Genomic DNA, 14,213 nt, shown 5'->3' with positions numbered 1-14,213 from the left:
GAGGTACCACTGTACCGTTTGCAAATGTGCCCATAGGCCCAGAACATTGGCAACCCTTGCCATATGCTCTCCTCTGTCCCACGTATTCTGCTATAATAGAGCAAATGCTTGTCTAAAGAATAGTTTTAGGTATAGTTGCTTTTCTACATCACCTTTTTAAAAATAGGAACTGGAAATGAGGGTATACCAACTCCATGATACAGATTTGGCCACTTGAGTAGCTGTTTAAAGTGCCAATGACTGACCTGAATGGAGGAAACAAACAAAATAAAACAAAAACCCTCTCTGTGGTTCTTTGTGGCTTAATACCACGTGAGACTGCAAATCAAGAAGTCCCTGGTTCGAATCACGCTTCAACTTTTGATGTCACTTAATCCTTTTGGATCTTATTAAGTCCCCCTCTAAAACACGCCCCCACGTCAATCATCTGCCATATGGGAATAATGCAATTGGTTTTTCCTGCAGGGTGGTAGAAGGGTGTGTGTGGAATGCTTTGAACACTTAAAGTGAATGTGAACTATCATCATTATTTGAAAAATAATGTTGATTGTGAAGTAGGCATTATTGTAATTGTGCAGCAGAATTGTCAGCCCCCCTACAGGTAAACCTCTACCACCATCACAGATCCTTGAGTGCAGCAGTGGTCTGCATGACGATAAATAAATAAATAAAATGGTATACAGTTGTACCTCGGGTTACATACACTTCAGGTTACATACGCTTCAGGTTACAGACTCCGCTAACCAAGAAATTGTGCTTCAGGTTAAGAACTTCGCTTCAGGATGAGAACAGAAATTGTGTTCTGGTGGCACAGCGGCAGTGGGAGGCCCCATTAGCTGAAGTGGTGCTTCAGGTTAAGAACAGTTTCAGGTTAAGTATGGACCACCGGAACGAATTAAGTAATTAACCTGAGGTACCACTGTATTTCACACATTAACAGCGAATCCTCAGAGCTGCAAAATGGAAATATCAATAACCTCAATTCCGTTGCATGCTGAACAGATAAAGCAACATATAAATGGAAAGACAGAGCAAAGCACCTTTTTGCACAGAATGTGGAATTTTCTGCCACAAAAATCACGTGCCCAAATGCATGAAAGGTGGGGTGTCAGAGCAAGAAATGGCATGGAGACAAGGCCACAATTTTTATTTTGGGTTACAGCAACCTAGGTGGCTGTATGCTACAGGGCAGGTCCCATTCATGCAGCTCACTTGCAGTCCAAGGCCCCTTGCCCATGTGCTGGCGTCTGTCCACAGGTTGTTGGCCTGAACTTACAAGCCTACTTACAAGCATGGACCAGTCCCGGTGGGCTCCTTAGGAAACCTGTGAGCGTAGCCAAGCAGCAGCCCCCCGAAGTTGGGTCGGCTGTTAGAAGGCAGACTCTCTTAATCCCTTATTATGGGAGATCCACATTGGGAACTGGGAGCCAACCCTCTGCTTTGCATGGTAATTACACAGATTCATGGAGAGTCAGCTGCTTGTGATCATGAGTGCTGTCTGTCACCTGCAGGAACAGAGGCAACATGCCTCTGGATGTTGTGAGCATCTTGTAGCCATCTGGCCACAGTTCTGATCCAACGGGGCTCTTACATTCTTTTTCCCTATGCCGAACTCATATCCTGCAACCTGTTCCCTGTATTTGTCACCATCTGAACTTTTGCTTAGAAACATGCAATTCTAATTGTTTTACGCCCATTTTTTTATTTTTCAAAGGGAATTGTTGGTGGTGTTGGTCCTCCTGGATTTCCTGGACTTCGAGTGAGTGGATATGCTTCATCCCATAGACCTTTTTTCAAAAGTTCAATTAATTACTCATGGGTGCTGTGCCATTCATTCACAGAAGTTTCTGCTAAATATTGAGGGGATTTTAGGGATAGTGATTTGCACAAACCTTCTGTAGTTCACTAATGTACATGCAATTTGTACATGGCTGCCCTGATCTGTGGTCATTTTAACTTTGTTGTGATCTTATGATTGATGTGATTGAATTGTGTCAACCTGTGCTGTGACACCAGGGCTTGTGCTTGAGTGGTAGTGATTCCTGCTGAAACCGTACACAATGGCAGATTTGGCTGAATGGGAGCTGGGGCAAGACGGAAATGGAACAGAAAGCAAAAGGTTGTGGGGTGGGGGAGGTTTGCAGCCAGGATGAATGAACTTGAAATAAAGAGCAAAGTAGGTCATGCTGCAACACAAACTATGCATGTTTATTAGAGAAGCTTTCTTTTTTTTTAATTCCGGGAAAAATACCAGTCCTTAAATGAGTTGGAATAGAGAAAACATGGCTTGGAGATATATGCCTATATGCTATTTACTGAATAGGAAGAAGTGAACTGCAGTCTTTTAGCATGTAACTGAAAACATGAGCCACCTACACAGATGCATGGCAATGCTAATTCTCTCCAGAGGAAACATGCATCAAGCAATCAATAAGGAGGGAGGGATTGTGTTGGCATTTTGTGGCCAACCACCCCATCCTCTGTGCCACAACCACCCAGGCAGATGCATGATAGGAGTATGTGCTTATCAGAATGCAAGGCTATAGCACATGTGTAGCATCTGGCAGTGCTGGTTCACTGCCAAACTTGTGTGCTCTGTCTCTGGCCCCCGGACAAAATTAACTGCTCTGCCATTAGAAGCAGCTTTTAAAATTTGATTCTTGATTGCAAAAGTCTTTTTGCATCTTAATGCATTTGAGAAAGACAGTGGAAAGCTCCACTGCATGTTTAGTTATGTGAAAAGATGCTCTCTCATCCAGAAACTCTTTTTGTGCACGAGATCCGTAGCCATTTCACATCAGTGGCAAAAGTAGCTGCACATTTGTTGCAAATTTGTTCATGTATGCTGTTTGGCCATCCATCCTGAAACATACGCAGCGACACAAAAATGATAGGATGTTGATTCAAGTATATTGTTTACGTTTTGAGTTCGTAAAGCCTGCTCAGACTTTTGACAAAGCTCCTTACAAATTAAAAGTAGTCTCTTTTCTTACTTTCTAAGTAGCAAAATGAGTTCTTATGCACAGCCACGCTTGTATTCTTTAGTCATCATGTTACATGATCTGCCTTTCAGTGCCATAATTTTGATTCTTCACAGCATTCTTTTATTTTGCTTCCTAAAACAGATTTTTTTTAATGTGTTTTTCTTGGATGTTGCTAAGGAGCAAGTAGCACAAGTATTTCTTCCCTTCAGTGGAAACATATTCCCATTCTGTGCTTGTAGAAAGCCTTCGTTTCCATCCAAGCTCACATGTGAGTCTACTCTAGATCAACACACCGGTCCTTAGTTATTTTCTCTTTCTTATAGCTGGAATAGTTTCAGCTGGCTTTCAAGTCGGCGCAGGACTTTGCCATATGGATATTTCCATAACATCAACATTGGCTTGGCTGTTTCTAGACAAAAGTACATTTAGCCATTGCCAGATCAAGGCTTCCAGGCTATGGCTGAGATCCTAAGCACACTTGCTTGGAAGCAAGTCCCAGTGAAATCAGTGATGAAATCAGTTCCAAGTTGTGGTTAAAATAAGGTATTCTACTGTTTAAAAAAAGACCCAAACAAACTCCAAAAAAAAAATTTAACTGGAAACGAAACCAAGGTGGACTTTGCCAGAAAATACTAAGACTAATGGTATGGTGGCTGCTTTTGATTTCTAGGAATAAATGATGTGACAGAACATGTATGCACATTTAAATGAAAGGGTCAATTACACATCAGAGCAATCTAGTCCAAATGTCTGCTTCAAAACCTAAAGTAAAAAAGGCTTTTAAAAAAGTTATCTGCACTCATTTTCAGGGGAATATTTACTTACTTTACTGTCGGTTTACTTAGTCCATTTCTGTTTTGAAAAATACACAATCCATTTAAGTAGCATTCTTCCCTTTGCCTGTGCTGAGACACAACCCATTCTTTAGAGGAGTTTTGGCCCGGGTGATTACTCAGAGTTGATCTACACCCTCATAATAATCACGAGGTATGAGTTATTCAGAAGTGACCCGCTTTAAATTGTTCTAAAAGTTCTATATGTTCCCAGTGTTCCCTATGAATGCCTTGTGTTGAGAAAGCTAGCCCTCCAAAACATTCAGATCCTGAATTGATGTTTGAAATCAGATGTAGGAGAGACAGAAATGCTCTTGCTGGTAGGATGGTTGATGTAGCATAGAGATATAGCCTGTTTTGGACAAAGTTGCAGTGCCCTTGAAGAATCAGGTTCATAACCTATGAGTATCCCTGGACTTCGACTTCCCATGGGAAAACCGTATTTTGGCTGTGCTAGGAGAGCTTTAGTATAACATAAGCTTGTGTCCCAGCGGCCACTGCAGAAAGAGGACACGGCCTGGGTCACTCATACTTTAATTTTATCAAGGCTAGTTTGCTGTTACAGGCTATACTAGGGCTGTCTTTGAAGTGTGTGCAGAAATTTCAGTGTAGCACCCTGCTTGTGGTTAACGCTTAGCTGGAATGAAATATTCAACGCAGCAATAGAGAAATTAAAATAATAATTTATTTGTCAGACAAATAAATGATAGGCACAGTGGTATATGGTTACCAAAGCTCTGCCCCCTCCAACCCTGATGGCCAGCACTTATATTTCCTCAACCCAGCCCCCTTGTTCCTCCTTTGGCTGCCTCTGTCCAATCAGCCTGGTTGAAATTCCTATTGGCTGTTTGCTAGAACCAATCATAAAAGATACACCCATTTCCTATTACCTTTTATGGGAGACAAAGAGCTATATTTCCTTCTATCCATAAATGGCAGACAAGTAGCCATATATCTTACTGCAGCTACACTTCAGACCAAGGCCAGTTTTTTAAAAAAATAAGAAACAAAATGAAAACATTCAACTGTGTTGTTGTTTTTTACCAACTTCACTAACTCCATGTCGTATTTTGAGCTTAGTTCAAAGTGTTGGTCATTATTTATTTATTTTGTAATTGTTTTCATTTTCTGATACACAAAAAGCAAAAATAACAACAATAAAGAGAAACTGCCAAAGCAAGATGAGGGGAAGAAAGGAAGGCTATGAGAAGAGAGGAGGGAGTGGTACTATTCTAAAAAAAAAACACAGTGTTATAGTTCCAGACAGTTGTCCTTTACTGGCATATTATCCCAGAATGTGGGTTTTTTTTTTCATGAGAAGAAGGCTTTTCCTTTACTTTAATACATTTAGTAAATGGATGCCAAACTTTAGAAAAGTTGTCCTTCGTTTTCGGATGCCATACCAATAGTCTTACATGTCCCCTGTAGCTGACTTCCATTGTCTGGCCACTATAAGCCTGGCAGCTGTGAACCAAAGGAATCAAAGTAGTTCTTTATTGGAAAACTCTGCTTCTGAATTATCAAATAAGGGGAAAAGGGCCATCACTAGGTCCATAGATTACGTTTGGAATGTAAGATAGGCTTATTTAATAAAGACTTGAAAGACTGAATAATGGGGCAAGGCCAGTGCATATGGTTGTATGTACCCATCCCCCCCCTCCTCCAGCAAACTGAGCTTGTTGTTTTAGTAATTCTGCTCAGGGCATGGGGGGATGGGTACCACCTGCAGATAACCTTATGTGCATTCTCCCAAATGCACGCTAATAGGGTGTGAAATCGGTTAGCGTGACCTTCCACACTTGCGAGCAAATGAGTGGAACTTCCTGTTACTTCATTTTTCATCCCGTCCTTCAGCATAGACATTTCCCCATCTGGAAAGAGCAGAAAAGTTCTACCTGGCTGTATTGTTCAGCCCTTTTCCAGTCTATCAGGCAGGCAGGACATCCTTGCAATGTATTTTCCAGCTGACGAAAGAGAACAGCAATATCGTAATTACATGCACATCTTGGATGTTTTATTGTTGTTTAATTAGCTCTCAGACAGGTTAGCGTGGATGGGTCAGAAGAAAACCAGCACTCAAGCAACAAATACACTATATTGTCTTATGACAGAGGTGCCCAACATGTTGTTTTCCAGGTATTGTTGGATTACAACCCACATCTTCCCTGGTTATTAGCCGTGCTGACTGGGGCTGACAGGATTTGTAGGTCAAATGCATATGTTGGATACTCCTGTTATACAGGCTCTCTGTATGACTTAGTTCCCTTTTAAGAGTAAAGACAAAGAGCAGTCATGTTATTTATTGTCTTTTAGGGTGTTGTAGGACCAGCTGGACCATCTGGCGCACCTGGGATTCCTGGACCTCTGGTACAGTGTTTCATAGCTCGTACCCAAGTGTTTTGCTGAAAGCCCTTTTCTGCCAGACAGTTGAACAATTGTGTTTTGTAATTTCTTTTATCTTTCTTCTGCATAGGGTCTTCCGGGGAGTATGGGGCAACCTGGATTGAAAGGTGATAAGGTGATCTAAATAGTTTCATTATCGGTGCTCTTTTCACTTTGAACCTTATCTACATGTCCTAATGTGATTCTACAAAGAACCCTTTCTTACTTTTCTTTTTTTTTGGGGGGGGGGGAAAGCACCTGCAATAAGGTTCTGCATTTTACCCGCCACTTTGTTTTGTACAAGCTGCTCAGGGCTAAGAATCTCTGCCAACACACACTTCCTGCTGCTGTAGCTATTACTACTGTGAATAATCTCATCAAATGCTGAGACCTGTTTTAGCCATTAGAGGCTCTGAAATCATATTCATTTGTGCAGCAGTGCAATGTACTTGGGCTGTGAATAACAAACCATACTGACACATTTCTATGTCTGTTGGACTTCATAAAACTTTCTATTAAAGTGTCCCTTCTCTCTCTCTCTCTCTCTCTCTTTCTCCCCCCCCCCCCAATGTTTCTGAATATACTAATACATTGTTTAGGGTGAACAAGGCATTTCAGGAGAGATGGGGGAGCTGGGATACCCAGGAGACAAGGTAACTCATAACAGCTCTGTTTTGACCAACTTCTATAAGTCTTAGTCTTCTTGGAAATATGCTACACTTTATACAGAGTGGTCTTGTGTTCTGCACTGTTGTGTTTATCAGTCATGGGTGGTATCCAAATAACTCATTTTCAGCTCTGCTGACGTCACTTCCTCTTCCTCTGGCTGCACTGACTGCTGGGGCTCGCCCCTGGTTTCATTCAATTGTGGGCGAGCTTGGGGGCATGATCTGGGGGGCAGACCAGAGGGAAGACTTCATCTCTGACTTCCCTCTGATCCTCTCCTTGGCTGTATAAGCCACCCATGCCCAGGCACTGGGCAAATCGGTGTTTGGTATCCGCACCCACTCAGCGCACTGTGTGCAGGACTGCCTGTGCACAGGCCATGCATAAGACCTTGCTATGGGTGCCTTCAATCACTGTATTCGGGGCCAGGAAACATTTTTCCTATGATATTTTTTGAGGCAGATTGATTCCAAAGGGTATATTGCTGCCTTCCAGAAAACAACATCATTGGCGGAATTCAACATAGTGCTAAGGCTAACGTTGCGTTAGTGCAAGGATTTTTCCTTGCTCAACAGAACGTTCTCCCCTTCCCCGTATGTCCTCTAGATAAGCTCCCCGCAAACTTTGTGCAAACGAATCAGGATGGTTGCTCAATTAACAGGTTGCCTGGAAGCAACCTATGTTTCTCTGACAGAATGGGGAAGGATAAGCACAGGAGGGAAGCAAGAGGTTTTGTTTTGCTTTAAAACCCATCTAGGTGGATTGGTTTTCAAAGAAAAAGGTTTCGTAGCAGTGGCAAAAAGAAAGAAAGAAAAAGAATTAAATGTAAATGTCTGTCTTTTATTCTTTTCAGCCCCCACGTAGCTTTGTAATGCAAAATACCTATGGGCACAAGCAAAATAATCATTATTTTAGCTGAGTTGCAGGGTTAAGATGTATCTGGATAGGATTTTCCTATATTTCTATGGGAATGCTTTATCCCCAAAATGGAAGCATAACAAGTGCTCTGACAGAGAATTTAGAAAACCATCTCCTCCCTCCTTCAATTTTTAATGGGAATGTGTTGCCATAATTTTCACTTAAATACTAGCCACCTTTAACTGTATTTCTCAAAGGGTACAGCTGGTTTGCCGGGACCACCAGGAATCAGAGGAAAACCAGGACCACCGGTATGCCTTAACACTTGAATTCATTTGCACTTTGACAGTAGCAGCATTCATTTGAGTTTGGTATCCAATAATATCTAAAAGGGTTGCTGACCAAATCTTATCTGGCACATTGCCATACAATGCATGTTATTTATAAGAAGTAAGGAAATAAATCATTGGGCAATATATTTGGGGTGTGTATGTGGTTGGGGAGCATTTTCAAATGTTCAGCTTTGAAGAATGTAAATGGGGGGGGGGGGATTCTCTCCGACCAAATTAATAACAACAAGAAACCAGGGAGAAAGAGAAACACCTACAGAATCTGATTGGCAAAATAAGAACCCAATGGATATGAAAACATTAACCTATTTGATTCATATAAGAGAAAGGACAGTCCAAAAGTGGCGTGTGTGTGTCATGTGACAGGAACTGAACTGTTTTTCGAATTGCAGGGATACGATGCATCCTAGTTATATTTTCCAATATGCATCCATTGACATTATTTTAATCACAAAAAATAAATTAATAACCAGTACAGAGGGAACATTGGTAATATCCAAATTGATAATAGGAAACTTTATATTCCTTTGACTGTGTGTTGGTGAAAATATAACAAATGGTATATTAAAAATCACTCCAGATAGATAGATAAAGGGTTTGTATCCAAGACTAGTCATACTTAGAGTAGAGCCTTTAGGTAAAGGTAAAGGGACCCCTGACCATTAGGTCCAGTCATGGCCGACTCTGGGGTTGTGGCACTCATCTCACTTTATTGGCCAAGGGAGCCGGCGTACAGCTTCCAGGTCATGTGGCCAGCATGACTAAGCCACTTGTGGCAAACCAGAGCAGCGCATAGAAACACCATTTACCTTCCCGCTGGAGCGGTACCTATTTATCTACTTGCACTTTGACGTGCTTTCGAACTGCTAGGTTGGCAGGAGCAGGGACCGAGCAACGGGAACTCACCCCATCGCGGGGATTCGAACCGCGACCTTCTGATCGGCAAGTCCTAGGCTCTGTGGTTTAACCCACAGAGCCACCCGCGTCCCTCAGTAGAGCCTTTAATACACCTCTATTTTGAAATTAAAAATTTACCAAAAACGGGAGCCATTTCACCATGAAACCCTTAAAATCAAGATGATAGATAGATAGATGGATAGATAGATAGATAGATAGATAGATAGATAGATATAAACTTTTCTTTTGATAATTGTTCAGATGTACGTTTTTGTTAAGAAATAGGAAACGTCTTATGCAGAAAAACATGCATTTATAATGGATGCTCTAATTTTAGGGTAAAACAGGAGATCCAGGGCCCCGGGGACCACTGGGACCTATTGGACCTGAGGTAAGGAACTATTTAAAGAAGTAAATAATGCATCCTATTTTGCACTGAAAACAGCACAATTAGGCCAAGCTTCCGCTGCTCATGCATGGCTGATTTGGCTCATGATTCAGTAACTGTACTGAAGCTGAGAAGGGCTGGATTTGGTCAGTGCCTGAATGGGAGACCACTTGGGAACTTTGGATGCCCCAGAAGAAAGGAGGTGTATACATGTAATAAATAAATAGCCATTGCTGATTCTTCGTTTAATGCAGATGTTTCTCAGTACCTGCTTAGAAAGCAGGATATACAGTTTGGCTCTGATCCGGTAAGCTGGGATCCTTTTAAGATCCTCAATAAGAATCTACATTCATGTTTTGCAATACATAAATATATTTAAGTTAGGAACGTAATTGCTTAAGAGCCAATAAGTTGTTTAGAAGAAGCAAACCCTTTAAAACTGGTTTATTTACCTTAACCAGGTGTCATATTTGGTTAATACATTGGTGCATTACAACCTCAGTTCTCAAACGTCTCTGTTGACGAATGATTCGGAACCCAAACGCCAAAAACCCGGAAGTACCCTATTTTTCCATGTATAAGACTATATTTTTTCCTACATTTTTGAAGTTTAAAATAAGGGGTCATCTTATACACAGATAGCGTATAGTGCATTTTCTTAATTTTGAGTCCCCCAAAATAGGGGGCGTCTTATACACAGAAAAATACGGTAATTGCTTCCACTTTTGAACACGCCTCAAAAGTTGAACGGCTTCTGCTGCATGTTTTTCCATCTTTTCAATGGATTTTGCCGACCGCTCATTGCTCCTTGGTTTTCGAACGTTTCGGAAGTCGAACCATCTTCCAGAATGGATTACGTTTGAAAACTGAGCTTCCGCTGTATTGCAGAAATACGTTCAAAAGTTCATAACTATAATCTAAGGCTCATAAATATAATCTAAGGCTTGTGTTGCATGGCAAACCACAGTGTACTTCAACAAGCATTTTCTCATGTAGCTTGTGTTCGGTGGTGGGTAATGAGGGTCAGCTGACCGAAAGCAGGGAGAGGGAGAAGTAAAAAAAAATAATGCCAACAGGCATTCTCTTGGGCCTAGCTACAGTATATTTTTGAATCTGAGTTTAAAGACTTCATTTTTATTTTTTGCTGTGAAAATGGAATTTCATGAGAGCAGGAGCATTGTTACTATTATCTGCATTGGAAAGCCATCTGATTAAAACCACTATCCTGTGTATGGAAAAAGGATTCCTTGCCAACTCCGGCAGACTGAACTTCTCTGTGTCTTCGTGGGGTTCTTCCCCCTTCGGTGGGGAAGTCCCTGCATTGCATCCCACAAACTTCTTTCAAAGCAGAATTTATTGTTTCCTCAAGGGGCTTTACTCCAGACTGCATCTGGAGTAAAGAAAACATAAGTCATTTCTTTCAATAGATACTTCATTGTATCCATAAATTGTTTTGATCTGAAATTGCGCACTTAATTTTTTTCAGGACGGTCAGCCATATGGGAGTCGACTGCCATATGTTTTGTGCACAGAGCTTGGGAATTACAAAGGAAAAGGGGCACGTTTGATTTGAATCATGCTTTGGTGGCAGCAAAATGCAAGTTTCTTATGCACGAATCCCTGATCGTGCTCCCAAAAGTCTACTTTCAAGCCATGTTTCATCTCAAACTGTGACGTTTTGAGGTTCTGCAGACGATGCTGTAAGCACTGGGGTATCCAATAACTTCTGTTTACTATTACTTATATTTAAAAAAACCCCAACCTCATAACAGCTGGTAGTTAGCTATCAGTGCTTCTGCATAATTTCCTGCAACATGAGAGTGCTTTGAATCTCTTGATTCTCAAGTGCCTTTGGCCAAGAGTAATTTAATTAATTAAGGTGCTTCGACCTATATTTCCAAAGCAAGGCTTGTTATTTCAGGGTTGCCAGGTGGAAATTCCAATCATAAGAGACACCAAGGGAACTATGGAGCAGTTCAGTTTCAGTTATCTGAAATTAGACACATACTCTTAAAATAAGAGACATCTGGCCACTATACAGTCATACCTCAGGTTGCGAACGCTGCGGGTTGCGCATTTTCAGGCTGTGGACTGCGCTGGAACGGGTTACTTCCGGTTTTCAACGCATGCGCAGAAGCGCAAAATGATGTCACACACATGCGCAGAAGCGCCGAATCGTGTCACGTGCAGATGCAGTGCTGCGGGTTGCGAACGCTGCGGGTTTCGAACGTGCGTGATAATATACCACTGTATATTATTTCCTCCATGCAGCTACAGTGACAGAACTGCATAGCATGGGGGATTTTGAATATATGAACCATTATTGGATATACAGTGGTACCTCAGGTTACATACGCTTCAAGTTACATATGCTTCAGGTTACAGACTCCGCTAACCCAGAAATAGTACCTCGGGTTAAGAACTTTGCTTCAAGATGAGAACAGAAATTGTTCTCTGGCAGTGCAGCGGCAGCGGGAGGCCCCACTGGCTAAAGTGGTGCTTCAGCTTAAGAACAGTTTCAGGTTAAAAACAGACCTCCGGAACGAATTAAGTTCTAAACCCGAGTTACCACTGTATGAACTTTTCATTAATTCCAGACCTGGTCACAAGAAACACGACGTGTTCTGGGGCTTTCATGTTTCCAGCAGAAATGTGCTAGCATCGCTTAAGTTCTGTGTTTGACATTCAGAACACCTGAAGATTTTCTTTTGCAGAGCAGCTCTAGTAAAATTAATGACATGTACATTAATGGAATATTTTAATGTTGACTTGCAGAAGTGAAAATAAAGACTTGCAGAAAAGCAGTGACTGAAGTGTGAAACTAGGATTATAACAATTACACACATACACTTGGAGGCTTTAGACTTGTTTTTCCTCAAACAGTAACTTCCTTTGTCCTTTTAAAAGCCACAGTACGAACCACTTTTAAAACTGAGGGAAGTTTTTAAAGCATCTTGTTATGATATAGGAGGCCTGCTGTTCAAAGAAAAGCAAACACTCAGCTAGGCTAACATGTGAGCCTAAACAGCTCTTTGGATTATTTCAAGCAATGGTTTTATTTTGGTTGTTAGGCTGTGTGTGTGTGTGTGTGTGCGCGCGAAGCTTTATTTAGTTAATGGAGAAATTAGCTGATGTTTGTTTAGACACAAAGCAGTTGCGTTACCATTCTGAAATTTCACGGATTCTTCTGTGGTTTGGAGCTCCTAGAATGTTGAGATATTTTGTATTTTTACAAAAAGGCCATAGCACTGTATTAGAGCACATACTCTTGGTTTTGCTTCAGAATGTATAAATCTGTCACCTTTTACTAAAGTAACAGGGCACATGATTTGCCTGCAAAAGTTCCTAGGTTCAGTCCAAGTAGAACTAAGAAAAATGTCCATCTGAAACGTTTGTTGCCAGTCACTGCTGCTGACCTATAGAACACCAGTGGTCTCACCCAAGGTTGAAGGAGGCACCCCTTGTTTCCTTTAACAGATCTGTTAGTTCTGCAGAGGAAGATAGTTGATGATGAACTTAAGGTAGCTTGTGAACAAAAAAAGGAAAGGGTGGAGATAACTAGGGCCTTTTTTTCAGTCAGAACTTACCGGAACTCAGTTCCGGCACCTCTCAGGTGGGCATCATTGCCATTTTCAGAGAACGAGGTGGGTGTTCATGGTGAGTTCTGGCACCTTTTTTCTAGAAAAACAGCATTGGAAATAACTTGGTTCCTTGAAGTAGTTCCTTCCTTTTACTTGTGCCTAACCTGCCACAGGGGACACGAGTGGCGCTGTGGGTTAAACCACAGAGCCTAGGACTTGCCGATCAGAAGGTCAGCGGTTCGAATCCCTGTGACGGGGTGAGCTCCCGTTGCTCGGTCCCTGCTCCTGCACGTTGAAGTGCAAGTAGATAAATAGGTACCGCTCCGGCGGGAAGGTAAATGGTGTTTCTGTGCGCTGCTCTGGTTCGCCAGAAGCAGCTTAGTCATGCTGGCCACATGACCTGGAAGCTGTACGCCGGCTTCCTCGGCCAATAAAGCGAGATGAGCGCCGCAACCCCAGAGTCGGCCATGACTGGACCTAATGGTCAGGGGTCCCTTTACCTTTAACCTGCCACAGGACTTTACAAACTATTAAAAATGCAAAATCTACAGATTCTTTGAAGGAACATTTTCATTTCTGAAATTGTTATTTTCAATAGCTTTGCAAATGGCTCGCATAATGTGGCAGAGCAGTCAAGCGTTTAAAGTCGTTTTGAGTCTTTTGAGGTAGGTTGGTTTCTCTCTTGTAGTAAAATAGAAGAATCCATTACAATATGGGCTGGGGAACAGAATGTGAAAAGATTTTCAAGGTGACTTTTACATTTCATAGGTATTTATGTCTAAGAGTGAATGGTTTGATATAAATTAAGTTATCATCAGATAAATAAATAATATAATAAATAAATTATTGTATTAACTTGATCTAGAAAATGTGAAATTAGTAAAGTCTTTCTCGCATCACCCACACCAACATTTTCTCCATAGACCTGTTGGATTTTAGAACTGAATAAGCAGAATAAAAGCGTTATTTATTTTTTGATTTCTAGGGTTTTCCAGGGGATATTGGTGTTCCTGGTTTGAATGGCCCTGAAGGCCCAAAGGTAAGCAAATGTGAAGTACTGTTGTAAGGTCTTTCAGAGTGCAGGATAATATCAATATTCCTTGCTTAGAAAAAGTGTAACTTTTTTTTTTTTTACTTTGAAGTCACTATCCATTTGCTTCAAATAACTTTTATTCAGAGGTCGGTCTGTGAGAAATCTTTTAGATCTTGACGTAGGTAAACTTGCTGCTCTTTAAAATACAATTGTATAGTTCTCTCTCAAAAGCACAGTAGGA

The 14,213-nt window shown here is 41.4% G+C and overlaps 1 protein-coding gene across 1 annotated transcript in view; it reads left to right on the top strand.

The window, feature by feature from the left end:
- Positions 1 to 14,213, top strand: part of COL24A1 (collagen type XXIV alpha 1 chain) — a 168,022-nt gene that overhangs the window by 61,525 nt on the left and 92,284 nt on the right. Inside the window, exons 14-20 of the mRNA XM_081865636.1 lie at positions 1,715 to 1,759; positions 6,131 to 6,184; positions 6,291 to 6,335; positions 6,799 to 6,852; positions 7,981 to 8,034; positions 9,308 to 9,361; positions 13,925 to 13,978. Coding sequence (XP_081721762.1) covers positions 1,715 to 1,759; positions 6,131 to 6,184; positions 6,291 to 6,335; positions 6,799 to 6,852; positions 7,981 to 8,034; positions 9,308 to 9,361; positions 13,925 to 13,978 — 360 coding nt within the window. The remainder of the gene's footprint in view (positions 1 to 1,714; positions 1,760 to 6,130; positions 6,185 to 6,290; positions 6,336 to 6,798; positions 6,853 to 7,980; positions 8,035 to 9,307; positions 9,362 to 13,924; positions 13,979 to 14,213) is intronic.

This window comes from Podarcis erhardii, assembly GCF_964252035.2.
Source record: "Podarcis erhardii genome assembly, chromosome: 6".
NCBI classification, from domain to species: domain Eukaryota; kingdom Metazoa; phylum Chordata; class Lepidosauria; order Squamata; family Lacertidae; genus Podarcis; species Podarcis erhardii.
This window is presented reverse-complemented; position numbering and strand designations above follow the sequence as displayed.